General features: G+C 33.7%; 1 protein-coding gene across 9 annotated transcripts in view; it reads right to left on the minus strand.

Annotated features, from left to right (window-relative positions):
• Positions 1-14,366, minus strand: part of ROBO1 (roundabout guidance receptor 1) — a 1,291,095-nt gene that overhangs the window by 115,985 nt on the left and 1,160,744 nt on the right. For 8 of the 9 annotated variants that reach the window (XM_045165076.1, XM_045165073.1, XM_045165072.1 and 5 more), the window contains 3 exons: positions 8,140-8,260; positions 7,503-7,641; positions 4,917-5,044 (listed from right to left, as the gene is read on the minus strand). In XM_045165076.1, coding sequence (XP_045021011.1) covers positions 4,917-5,044; positions 7,503-7,641; positions 8,140-8,260 — 388 coding nt within the window. Of the gene's footprint in view, positions 1-4,916; positions 5,045-7,502; positions 7,642-8,139; positions 8,261-13,734; positions 13,974-14,366 lie in introns of those variants that run through there. The other variant, XM_045165080.1, reaches the window with a different exon arrangement.

Below are 14,366 nucleotides of genomic sequence, written 5' to 3' on the forward strand. Positions count from 1 at the left end.
GCATGCTTCAAAACGTGGAATTATTTAAAAAGCTATAGATATGATTGCCATCATAAATCCAAATTTTAAATATTTTGCCATTACTAGAAGTGCTAAATAAAGTTGTTTTTCTTCCCTTATTTTTCTGTAAGTGTTTTGAAGGGGCAACCATCATGATTTTCTAAAAGGCTACTTTCAACAAAGAAACAAATGTACCCATTTTTACATTAACTATGAATTTATTCAAAAATGAAAACAAGTAGGAAAACAGGTTGACCATCATGTGATTTCAAGAAGAATCTCAAGGCCCACCTGGCGCACATCTAATAAAGGCCTAATAGGTGTAGGTTAAGATAGTAAAATTATATAAAACAAACCCACAACCATTCTCAAAACACCAACCAGAGGCATATATTTCAGCAGTTTCAATGGCACACTGTTTAAAAACTTGGCTGGGTGCCTCTCTGCATCTATTCTGTTTCAGTTGGACTTTACATTTTATAGGTATGTCACAACCTATAAAATGGTTATATATACCACATTATATATCTATTTCCTTAAAAGATGGGGCCATTGTGCAATATGCAACACTAGTTTAGAAGATAATTCATTTCTACCATGACAGCAATCTTAACACTTGTTGACATTAAAATGCAAATATAATAATGATTCAGTGACTGAACAACAACGTAATCAATCAAAATTGACACAATATTTCTTTAAAAAGATGCTTCAATTTGTTTGTGTATTTTAGGTTTACAAATAGAATTCTTGAGGAGGTGTGTAAATGTTATTACCGGATGGAGGGAAAATGGTGCATACAAACACAAGGCATAAATATAACAATATTGATGATTTACATTTATAGATTTTGATTATTTCAGAAAATGACAGAATATCAAGTTTAGTTTGAATTTTCTGGTTAACTCAGAGTTAAATAGAAACACTTTTGTATTGCTATCATTCCAAACAGCATTACTTCATCATTTTTTATTGGTCATGTAATGGACATTAATAATTTTTCAATAGGTCAAATTACTACAGATCCTTTGAGTTGCTGAACATTTTTCCATGACAGTAACACCCCATTACACATGAAATGTAATCATTTTTGAAATCATTTCTATTCCCAAAGGGTCATAATTTTCATTAAATTATCTAGTTATTTTGCATAACCTCAACATTAAATCTAGCACTACCTTTGATGGCATTAACAAGATCCAGCACATTAAGTTTAAAAGTCAAAGTTTTTTTTTAATAAAAATATAATGATTTATATTTGAGAAGTTTTAATAATGTATTACATAATAAATTATTATGATTATATTACTTCAGATTTCTCATTTACAATTGCAAAGGGAGAACTGTCTAGAATTATCTGAACATTACTATTTTTCTTATGAAATAACTAATATTATTAAAATTAAACAATGAAGCTATCACTAACAATAACACTTGTATAGTACAATGCTCCTTACTTATAAAACACTTTGTAACACACAACATGTTAAGCTTTTTATATGTATAATCTAATTGAATACTTGAAAAATGCTGAAAGGTTGGTATTACTGTCCACTTTTTATACATGGAGCAACTAAGACTCAAGAAATGTAAATAACTTTTTCTAGGTCACACATTAGGTAAACGACAGAAATAAGATTCAACAACATTCTATCTGACTCCAATGTCTATAGTCTTCACTACACAATTCTTCGTAATGTACTTCTTCCAGCTCTGGTAATTCCCGAACTCTAGAGTAATTTTTAAAGCCCTTTATTCTTTCTGTAAGTTCATCCGATAACTTCTCATTACAAGGACTGATGAGCTTGCATGAAAACAAAAAATAAAAACAAGTTTCTGTGCCCCAACGAAGATCTATTAAATCAGGTTCTCCAAGGGACATGCCTAATAACCCAGATATTTAATAAGCTTCAGATAAGCTCAGATATATATGATGAGATATTTCAGATAAGCTCAGATAACAAACTTCATCTAAGTTTAGGAAACCCTGTCAAGCCCCAGGTTTTACTTTGCTCCTTTCAAACACAGACCACCAGGCAGTCGTCATAGATGACAAGCTCTTCAAATATGATTTAATGGAACCTACTGTTGGCACTCAGAATCAAAGTCACCAGAAGATGTTGAATTTCCCCTGGGACATCCCTGTGAAACTTCTACCACTCCAGTAGAATTCTCGTTGGAGTCCAAATGCCTATTTCAAATTGTAACAAGCATTATATAATGTATCTACTAGATGCCTAGTACCATGCTAAGCATTGAAGAGTGCATAATAGAAAAGTCAAAGAAATCACTAAGTTGAGAATGGAATATTTAAGGAAATACACAGATAAGATCTCTAAAAAGAGCAGAATTGAGATTTCAAAGAAAAAAATCAAAAAAGCAAGTAATTCTCCAATCAGGGTTAATTTTAAAATGTTAGAACCAATCATAAGTGTACTGGGGGTGGAAAATCAAATGCTCATCCTTACTTAAGAAACTTTTTTCCCCCAAAACTTCTGCCTGGAGCACAAGGATCTATTGCCCAACATCAATTCTAAAAATTAAATATTTATTGCATTTGGAATGAGGAAAGGAAAAGGTTATTTTTAAGCTCATACTGACTCCAATAGTGCCTTGATTTGGGAGAATGGCATTGAAACATGTATAATATCATGTATGAAACAAGTCACCAGTCCAGGTTCGATGCACGATACTGGATGCTTGGGGCTGGTGCACTCGGACGACCCAGAGGGAGGGTATGGGGAGGGAGGAGGGAGGAGGGTTCAGGATGGGGAACACAGGTATACCGGTGGTGGATTCATTTCGATATTTGGCAAAACTAATACGATTTTGTAAAGTTTAAAAAAAAAAAAAAGTGAACCACAAATAAAATACAGAAATCAAAAACAACTATGCTACAAAACTTCTTATAACTGTTTCCTGCTGTCAAATGAATTCATTTTTTCATTAGTTTCCTTTGCAGTAACTAGTGTTTTTCTTCATTTAATCTCAAGGAAAAAAAAATACATATACAGCTTTTCAAGTCACCCTTGAAAACTTTCCTTTGTTTCTATTCCTTAGTTATCTTTCGCTGTTGGTGATTATTTTACTTTCTTTCACATTTGTGCATATTATTCTAGCTTGTATTGTAATGCACATATTTTAATACTTGGATAAGATAATAACTTCTCAACAATATACCGATATTTCATAAATTTATTAAAAAAAAAACCCTATGCAGTTGAAATAAGAACTTCTAAATTCCTTAAGTAGTTTTGGATTTGATCATTTCTACTCCAGTTTTCACTGAAATCCAGGCTTGGGAACACAAATTCCATATGGAAAACTTTCCAAATTTCCATATGGAAAACTTAAGGCTGAATTAACTTTGGAATTGAGTATAAGATTGCAGGAAGAAACTCTATTTTGATTTCAATGTCTACTATAGACACAGAAGAACAGCCATTATTTATAAAAGCATCAAATTCCCAAGATAAAGGACTTTATAAAGTGAAACATTTCTCTGACTAATGTAACAGACAGTCAAACTCCCTGTCACCATTGCCTGGAGATAGACACACCTTTTCATGTCTTGTATTCATCCTGGGCTACTTTCACTCCCTCTGGAGGGCTTTTGAACTCGAACTTGACATCTCTTATATTTATGCTTTTTCTAAATGCAAAAGGCTTTTTTTTCCTTACAGTTTTAGTCTTATGTGGAGTTCAAATCTAACTTAGATTAAAGAGAAGGAGTCTAGGCCTTAGAAATTCAATGTTTGTTCTTGATCTTTTCTCTTTTTTTTCTTTTGTTTTTATGAGGTTGAGCTGAAAACCCCAAAGTGGGACATAATGGCTTTAGAGACAGGAAGGAAATATTCTTTATTCTTTTTTTTTTTTTTTCCTAGTGTAAAAAGCCCACAAGGCTCTTTTGTAGAAAGCCCACAGTAGAAGCAGTCCCTCAAAAGGCACTTTTTTCTTCATAATAGCCTTAGAGGAGACAGTGCTCAGAAATGATGACAGAGCAAGTGTTGCTAATGTCATACTCAGAAACAAGCTAAGTGGTTTACAGCCAAAATCCCTTTTCACTCTATATACTTGTCAAAATATGGATTTTTTTTTCATCAACACAAAGTTCTTTAAAGGTCACTGTCTCTCAAATTCCACAATAAATAATGTCCCTAAAAAAAAAAAAAAAAAAGAAAGTTCTCAGATAAGACATAGTAAGAAATAGTCAGCATGACATCATGGAAAAAGGAAAAAGATATTATGAGAGTGAAAAAAACATATGAAATTATGGACTCAAAGGAGTTGACAGAACCATTTCTACATAGCAGTTATAGACATGACTTTGATGTTCAAAAACTTGTAGAAAATGGCATCCATTATGGTTCACATCACACCAAATAATAAATCTTCATCAAAATTAACGAGGTACAAACGTGATTCATTCATTCAACATTTATTGAGTGTCTGTTAAGTCACAGGCACTGTGTGCACAGAAAAAGACTGCAAAAGACCCTACTCTGTGGATGCATCTTATATTCTAGAAGGAAACAATCCTTTCACCTTTTTGTTCTGAACAGACACTTGAAAGTGCATGACCTAAAGGAACAGTAGATTTATTTCCACTTAAATATCAAATTTTTTTGGCAATACCTGTCATTTAATTAAAGCTCTATGTTTGAAGACCCAGAGATTGAAGCACATTCTCTTCCTCTACCTGCCCAAGACGAAAAAGCTCTTGTACTTCCCCTGTAACAAACACTTAAAGGGTTCCCATAAGCAAAACAAAAATTTCCTTTAAATATGTTTGAAATAAAATATACATAGCACTATTTAAAGTCTATAATTTATACAAACTAATTTATCATATTCTAAAATATCAATGTTGTATCTCATATTATAAGTCAATCTCAAAAATGTTCGCTAGATCTTACCTTGGACCGTCAGAGTGGCTGATGCTTCAGCTTTTCCAACCATGTTTTCTGCAACACAAGTGTATGACCCCATGTCACCAGCTGTCACCTTCCGAATTTTCAAGGTATGATCATCTCTGATTTCATATCTAGTGACATAACAAAAGCAAGCACAAAAAGTTAAGTGAGCTTCTACTTGAAGAATCCCATCGTTACAATTGTGGCATATTTAGACATCAACTCACATGCAATATTTTCTTCAGAAAATTTAAAGCAAAAGGTAAATAATGTGGCAATCCTCTATGTAAGCATGCACATAGAAATGAGCATTTTTTTATATTCACAGGGGCAAAAATATTACACTACTTTTTAAAAATAAAGCTTATTTATTTTTAGTTAAGGATAATTATTTTACAATATTGTATTGGTTTCTGCCAAACATCAACATGAATCAACCACAGGTATACCTATGTCTCCTCCCTCTTCAACCTCCCTCCCACGTCCCTCCTCATCCCACCCATCTAGGTTGTTACAGAGCCCCCTTTTGAGTTCCCTGAGTCATATAGCAAATTCCCATTGGCTATCTATTTTACATATGGTAATGTATGTTTCCATGTTACTCTCTCCATGTATCCTACCCTCTCCCTCCTTCCCACTTATGCGTTCATAAGTCTGTTCTCTAGGTCTGTATCTCCATTGCTGCCCTGCAAATAGATTCATCAGTATCATCTTTCTAGATTCCATACATATGCATTAACATATGATATTCCATTAAGCTACTTTTTAACAGAATATTTTTGGGCAAAGTTGACACTTATTCAGTTCTTTCCCCAAGCTCCTGTACTCAGAGTAAAATTTAGGTGATCATTAAATAAATTCTTATTTATTTAAATAAATTATATGTCAGACTTTAAGTCTTCTGTAGGTTTGCTATTTTAAAATTCTTATAACAACTTATAAAGTATTACGCTCATCTCCATTTGGCAGATGAGAAAACTGAGACATAGGAAGGTAAGGTAAATTGGCTTTGTTCTTCAGCTATTTTAATGGCAGAGTTGGTATTTGTACCCAGACAGTCTCATGCTAGAATTCTCTTGCCTTGTCTCATTTTCCTTTTTCTTAAATTTTGAATGTCCCTTGAAATTTCACTTTAATCTTCTTTTTACTCTACATGAAATCCCTGAGTTAAACTATCCAGTAGGTTATATATTGATCGGCTACACAAATATTTCTAGCTCCTATTTTATGTAAGTTCAAATTCATTATATTGACTAGTAATTAGACATCATATCCCACAGACACCTACTATTTAATATGTTATATAAAATTTTCTTTTCTTACCCTAGCACATAAAACAACTCCCTCTCCTAACACAATCTACCTGTCTTCCTTCACCAGTTCCCTATATGTAACAAATCATTCAATTCATCAGTTTGGTCTTGATAATGGACCCCTATCCTATTTCCATCTTATCTCCCCATTCAGGCAATTCACATCTCTTATCTGGATAACAACCATGGTGACCCAGCCACTGGCCTCACCCCCACTGATGTGATAGCCCTAATGCTAAAAATTTTATTTTCTCTAACAAGCAATCAGGTTCATAGTAATGTCTCTCTTGGCTCATCAAGTACATGCCATATGATTAAAAATCCTTTAATCCATACAAAGTCTTGTGAATTCAGCCTCTCTGTCTCCAGCCTGATTTCCCATAACTTCTTGCCCCAGGCTCCACGTGCTGCCATGCTAACTTTCCACTACACAAAACTTTCTTAGATTTGTGTCTGTTTTATGATATCTCTTTTCCTAAATATTCTTCTCCTCTTTCTGTTTATCAAGTTGATATGTTTTTCAAGACATTGCTTCTCTGTCACTTCCCTTTGAGAACTCTCTCCTGATTTTCTGCTCCCACAGGTCTACCTTTATGCAATAAAAAGGTTTGCTATGTCACTCTGAATCTATCCATACATGTCTCCTTTGGTGAGTTCACTGACAACAGAAGCTTTATCGAAACCATTGCTGTAACCCGCAAACCTAATAGGGGCTCAAGGTATGTTTGGTGAATGAACGGCCACAGGAGAAATGACAGCCTCAAGACAGTGCCTGAAAGTTTCATTTCATTACCTCATTCCCTAAGGCTGGGAGTGTATCTCTGCTTCTAGGCAATTTAAGGATTTGACAGATACCAAGAAACTCTGACCTCTTCTACCATTCCCTGGTGATATTGTAGCTAAGGAAAAGGAAGTCTGCTTTTTAATTGGTTCATAGTTGTATCTATAATGCTGTACCTCCCTTCCCTACCTACTCCCATATAAGACATTGGTATTAACTGTAGTCTGTCTGGACAAAGAGAAAACTGTTTAAGGATTAGCACATCTTACAAGGGTTCCTGGGCATGTTGGGGTCATGAACGTACAGTTTTATCTGAAACTCTCAGAGAAAGCATGGCAACCTTCTGATTCTAATTATCTCTGTTACTGTGTCTGGCCCAAGGAGATCAAAGAGTCCAGAGAAAACCATTCTAGTGGCTTACATGTGAACAGTGGTCAGATGAGAACCACAGAAATTCCAGGTAGATGAATCCCATCATTAAATTCTCACTCATACCTGGACTTGGGCAGTTCCCCATCATCTTTCCTCCATCGTACGGTGGGCACGGGGTCACCTCGGGCCTCACATTTAAATTCCGCACTGTCATCCACAGTGACTGCCAAGTTACTAGGTCTCTTCACAAAGGACGGTCTCTCTAAAATTAGAAAAAGTCATCTCAAAAAAATACAGAAACTTAAAGCCATTTTGGATGTTATGGAAGAGCAGATTTAGAATTTAAACAAAGTATTCCACAGAGTTCCCCACTTCTCCTCTCTTGGTGTGGTGTTTCCTCCTATTTGTCTTTCTATGTCTTGGCTACTTTATTTAAGGCTGCTTTACTAATTTCATCTGTCTTTTTTCCATTCCCCAAATACTGGTTTACCTGCGAGAAGAAGCCATTTCTTTTTCCCTTGTTGTTGTTTAGTCGCTCAGTCATGTCTGACTCTTTGTGACCCTAAGGACACTAGCCCTTTGTCCATTCTCCAGGAAAGAATACTGGAGTGGGTTGCCATTTCCTTCTCTAGAGGATTTTCCTCACCCAAGAATCAAACCCACATCTCCTGCACTGGCAGGCAGATTGCTGCATAAACGTACTAAGTAATAATAAGAGATTCACTTTACAGTTAAGCCAGTCAAATAAAACTGTACTTACCTAACACAGTGAGCTCTGCTACTTCACTTTCACGCTCCCCAACCATGTTGGTACCAACACAAACATATTTGCCTGCATCACTTTTGCGGGTGTAAGTAATCATGAGCTTTCCTCCTCGTATCTTAAAAAAAAAATTTTCACATGAATATCATTAAAATTGCTTTAGTAATTTTTATATGATGGGGTCTTTGTAAGTGAAGTCAACTTTCTAAACATGCAAAGAAAGCCTAATTAAATAAAAAAGCTGATGTGTAGTATTTGCCATATTTATAGGTAATAACTTTAAACAGAATTTATTCCAAAGGTACCATATAAAAGAGGCAAAATATTTCCTTACCTACATTTCTTGTAACATTATTATATTCTGTATAACTAGAAATTTCTGTTTCCAGACGGGCTGGGTTCTTTCATATTATTTAATTAAAGGAAAACCAAAAAACTGCATGAGCAATTTGGTTAATAAGTGGAAAAAAGAAAAAGGAAAAATTTTTTTAATTCATGTGTATTTGATTTATAATACTGTGTTAATTTCTGCTGTATAGCAAAATGATTCAGCTATAAATATATGTACATTCTTTTTTATATTCTTTTTCATTATGGTTTATCACAGGATATTAAATACAGTTCCCTATGCTATATAGTAGGACTGCACTGTTTGGGAAATTCTTAATACTATGTGACTATAATTAATATGCAAATACATATTAGCTATAAGTAATTTCAAGAACCATATTCTAGTATTACAAGATGTGGAAACAAAACTATTTCTCAGTACTTAACTTGCCAGAGTTGCTTTAAAGGAATATATCTTAATTTCCAAAACATTGCAGAAACTGACATGTCCTAAAAAACATAGATTTTATTTCTGCCCAACAGTTTCTTAGGGACTTAGGAGGCAGAGACAGAACAGATCCCAATAAATAAATCATCTGGGAATTCATTTGGGTACACTCTTGAACACTTAATTACTTGAAGAAGAATTAATTACAAATATAAGCAGACTCACAGTACAATAAGTAGGCTGAAGCTAATCATGAATTAAGATTGGGATGAGGAAATTGAACTATCTTTACTTAATTTAATACGCTTTTGGTGGGGAGTGGAGTTCAGTTAACCAAGAATATCTATAAAGCTCTGAACCTTAGAAAAGTTTTGTCAGGAGAACTTTTAGAATGTTTATTTATGGAGGTTTTGATCTCAAAGTTATTCTGTACGGTCTACAGATTAAACAAAGGAGGAAACAAAAAAATAAAGAAAGAAAGCAAGGAGGGAAGGAAGGGAGGAAGGAAGGAACCATTCAAATAGAATTTTGTTTTTCATCCTACACCAGGAGTTTACTACTTTATAACAGCAGACTTTATAACAGTTATGCTGTTTTGAAATGCCTAAATTGCTTCATTTCAATTCAGATACCCCAAACTAGAGATTGTAACCAAATCTTTATGTATTAGGAAAAATCAAATATTAACAAAGTGATTTTAATTTGGGGGGCTTTAGAACTTGATTTTTTTGAGCCCTTTTATTTAAAAAAAGATCATGATTCTCCAGGTATCATTTTAAGAACCTTCCTGTAACTTTTCTCTACATCACTCACGATTCTGTCCTTTATGCTTAGAAAAACATCTGCATAGCATAGTCACCTCAAAGATTTTTGATGAATGCAAATGGCTTTTGTAGATAAAATTAGTGTATTATTTAATGAAGCATTTTTATAAACGTTTATAGCAGTTACAAGATATGTTAATGATAGAATTATTATTTTCATATATACTTAGCTAAATTCTCAAACAGAATAAGACTAACAAATAAATGTCACATGAAAAAAAAAACCTTCCAAAAGTTAACTACTGCCAATACCTCGTGAACATTTTTCTTTTGTCCCTCCTTCTCTCTCAGTATAGATGAGTAGATACGGATATAGATATATAAAAGATACATCACACACACACACTTTTACTAAAGAAAAATCATGTGATATATGCTTTTCTATAAGCTGCATTTTCAATTCAATGATATACTATAATACACAGGAGTCCATCACATAAAGAATATTATCACACACCCAGAATGTCAATAGTGCTGAGGCTCACAAGCCTTGTTCTGAAGACCTGGCTCTGACCTAAAGATAAATGCTGAATTAAAATGACAAAAGGAGGGAGGGGTTAAAATTAAATAATATCATAAATGCTTATTCTATCTGAAAAAAGCAGTGAGAAGACTCCCCAGATTAGTATAAATGCCCCCACATAACTTCTATCCCATCAACAAGACATTTTCATTATAAAACCCTACATTCCACCCTATACTCACAGGCAATAAGGGTTAAATAGCCCAAAATGAACATTACAAATTAAATGAAAAATCAAACAAACCTCACTAAACCTGGGAGAAACTTTTTTTCCTTGAGATGACAGAGACAGAAATTGACAAAAGTGAAGGAAGAAACAAAAAAGGTACTGAAAACAGAAACAAAAAATAATGGATGAAAATGACAGTCTTCAATTTCCATAAGTTCAAATTGATTTTGGCATTATGTCAATGGCTGAATTGAAACAGATCAAACCAAAAGCCATAATTCTATTCTCTATGGTCACAAATGTGGACTGCATGGTGGCCTCTTCTTTTCAATAAGCAAAAGAATAGAAAAAAAAAAAAAACCTAGTGCTGTAACCCCCTCAAATATAACATATCGCTTTTAAACAGTAACCTACTGTTAACCATCACCATTTTATGTTGAGTCATATAAAAATATTGATTGTAAAAGGTGACTTTGTATATTCTAAATCTTAGTGGCCCTTTGTAAAACCAAAAATTGACATTTCCTCTTTTCTTCAAAGAAAGGAAAAATATGTCTTCTAACACATACAAAATACTATAACTGTGAAAATAGCACTATTTAAAACAAGCTAAGAAATATTTCTTGGCAGATTTCTTCCTGCAGCTGGATCTGACAGCCGAACTGTAAACCTATTAAAAACGAGTTTGTATAATGAACAGACACAATGTTAAACACTACACTGCAGCAGGCCTACTTCAATTAACATAATCCGGGTAGTGGAGATGCAGAATGTGTTAAGCTTTCAGACAATATGCTGGCATCTAGCCTGTGTCAAAAATCCAAGCAGAGGTCCCTCTTCCTCATTACCATCTACCTAACCAGCCCTCAGTAGTAACCACATTAGAAGCCCACATTTCCATAAGCTCTAGACAGTGCTTAAAGGGGGGGCCTCAGCTATCTACATACTAGATGAAAACAAAAGCTTCCCAGTGGTGTTGCTCCTTTTGGGGAAGGAACCAGAGGAGGAGAAAGGAGGAGATGGCGAAAAATTTTTTTAAGTTTCAAATAACTTTACACTTTATATTTTTCTTCAGAACCAGTCTCAGGTTAAAAAAAAAAAAATAGTGACATTAAGGTAAGGAATACCTCAACGTATTTGATATGTGAGATTCTTATATACTAGCATTTTGCCTTTAAGAAGCTATAAATGATTTTTTCCTTAGGGGTAAAAGCCTTCTCTCCTAGTACTTAAAGACTTCTCTGAAGTCATTGAAAATCCCTTATAGAATGCTTTCATCTCCTTTATTGTGCTATTTACTAACAAGATTATATAGAAAACTCAGGAATAAGATGTAGCTTGTCAAACAAAAGTGGAGAGAACCATTTCATATTTTTTTTTCTGGTGAGCACAAAAAAAAAACTACAATCAGAATTCTTATTTCCAGAATACAAGAATGAACATTATCTCTGCACACAGAGAAGCAAGCTTTCTTTTAGAAAGTAAATTAAGGTTTTTGTCTGGTTATTCTACAGCATATACAGCTTACCCTGCAATCAGTGCTTAAAATCAGAAATAAAGATGAACTTAAAATGAACTTCTTGGTATGTCTTCATTTTCTACCCTAAAGCAAGTCAGATGATTTGCAGTATCTGTTACACAGGAATTTTTTTTCAGGCATCACCCCCACAATGTTATCCATACACCTCTAGGTTAACATACTAAACCAACTGGGGCTAATTAACTAGTTCAGCTACACAAAATCTTTTCTGCTTTTAATTACATTAACCTAATGTGACTTGAATTCAGCAGACCAAAAACGAAACCACTAATTATATTAAGGGCTTCAAAGACGATTTCAAATTGCTAACCACCAAACTGTCATATAATTTATCTCATTTCCTTAAGTAGATGTTGCATTCAAAATCTGTGTTTCTCACTATAAATACTATTTTTAAAATAGATCCTAACAATGGATTAAAAGAACACTGATTTAGAATGCTAGAAGAGAAATATGTTTAAATAATACACAAAAGACATAAATAGGTGTCATTATACCTATGGGAAATTGGGCAGTACTTAATTTTTACAATTTTCTGAAAGATTAAAGGCTCAGAAATATTCATTTACAGTAGTAAAGACAACAGCAGGGTTAATATGAGTGGCAGTTTTAAAGCACCCAGGTTTAGAAATTATTTTTTCTGAAAAATTATTCTTTATCATGTTTTCACACTGCTTTGCAAAGTAAATGAGCAGAGAGGCTGTGAAGTATAGCACAAGGTATCATCCTTAAACAATTCACTACTAAGTGTCTTTGGGCAGAATATCTCTTGATAGCAATGCTGTCAGTTCTGCCTGGATCTTTGACCTGAGCAACAGATACCAAGCTGTTGTCAACTAAAGGAAGAGTACTTCGCATGGGTTTAAGACTTAATGACCACAAGACACCAGTACCCCAGATGCCAGTCATAGCCTGCAGACATTCACCGTGGTGAACTAAACCTCAGGGCAGTTTTGGATAGTCCTTAAGGACTCCTTTCAACAGAGACATGTTAAGAAGAGTCAGAGTAACAGTTTTTATTTCTTTAACCTTTAGCATTAATTCAATAACAGTAACAACAAAAACCACCCCCCACCAAAGATATCTTGTTTGATCAGGGAGCAGAGAGTGATAGGAAGTGAAAAAATACCCATCACTTTCCAGTCTGGTTGCAAGTGTATCAACCATTAATGTGAACAATTCCAATTGAAGCATCCATGCCTTCTAACATATACCATATCAACTTTCAAAAACAAAGGTTGCATTCTAAATAAAGGAAAAACACTGGTGGTAGTGCCATTATACTGTACATATGATAGGCAATGAGTTTGATAAAATACATGTCCCACAGCAATCTAAAAAGTTATAACCAAATAAAAGATAATTCACATAATTTGGATCTTATATACTATCAAAGAACACAGTCTTTCTTATTTGGCAATATTTCTTATTCACACTCTCAGGTAAGCAGTTCAATAAGAACAGTTAATAAAAAGCCATGCTGAGAATTAAATAATTTTATGTTTTTACTAATCATGGTTTAATATCAAATATAGGTAATTTATATTTTTTAATATACATATTCATAGTTTTGCTGTTTTACTTTTTGGAACATAAATTTTAATGGAGTTAGCAAGTAGATCAAAATTTAAATTTTAGAAAAACTTTAGTTATCAAAAAAATTGATATAAAATAATTTATATCTACCACTCGAATCATCAATACTTAAGTATAGACAGAAATGTCAAGAACTTTATCTTTATTCTAATCTGTACTAACCTTGTCACACTAATGTTTTTAAAAGTGATTTTGATGTATCCATAACAACACGATTTCATATAAAATCTCCAACATAAGTTTTCTTTTAGATGAATAAACAAAATAATAAACCATGGTTAGGCAAATCACAGTTCTTCTTCCTGGCTAACAAAGTTTATTTCTGCTCTACTTTTCATAAAGGCTATTGCCTCTTAATATATTTTCCAAAAAAAATTCAACTCTTTCTATTTCTGCTTCATTCTGGTTCACAGGGACCTTTAATAAAAGGAGAGAGAAGAGAGAGACAGAGGAAAAGAAGGAGGAGAAGAAGGAAGAAGAAATGCATTGTCTTAAATACTTCCCACTCAAGCTTCTTGATGAGATGTAACCTGATTTCATGCTGGTTATCCAAAGGCTGTTATACATAGCTGCCATGTACTCATGACCAGTTCAATATGGGCTCCTCATACAAAATGAGAGACTGTACAATACAGGTGGATTAAACTAAGAAAAATAAATTATATGCTATTATTTACAATATTTTCTCAGTATAGACTATAAAAAAAAACAGTAAGATTTCCATCACACTGAAAATTTTTCATCTGAACCTTACTTATCCATTTACTTGTCCATTCTTATGCCAATCATCCTTG

This window comes from Bubalus bubalis, chromosome 1, assembly GCF_019923935.1.
Source record: "Bubalus bubalis isolate 160015118507 breed Murrah chromosome 1, NDDB_SH_1, whole genome shotgun sequence".
Lineage (NCBI taxonomy): Eukaryota > Metazoa > Chordata > Mammalia > Artiodactyla > Bovidae > Bubalus > Bubalus bubalis.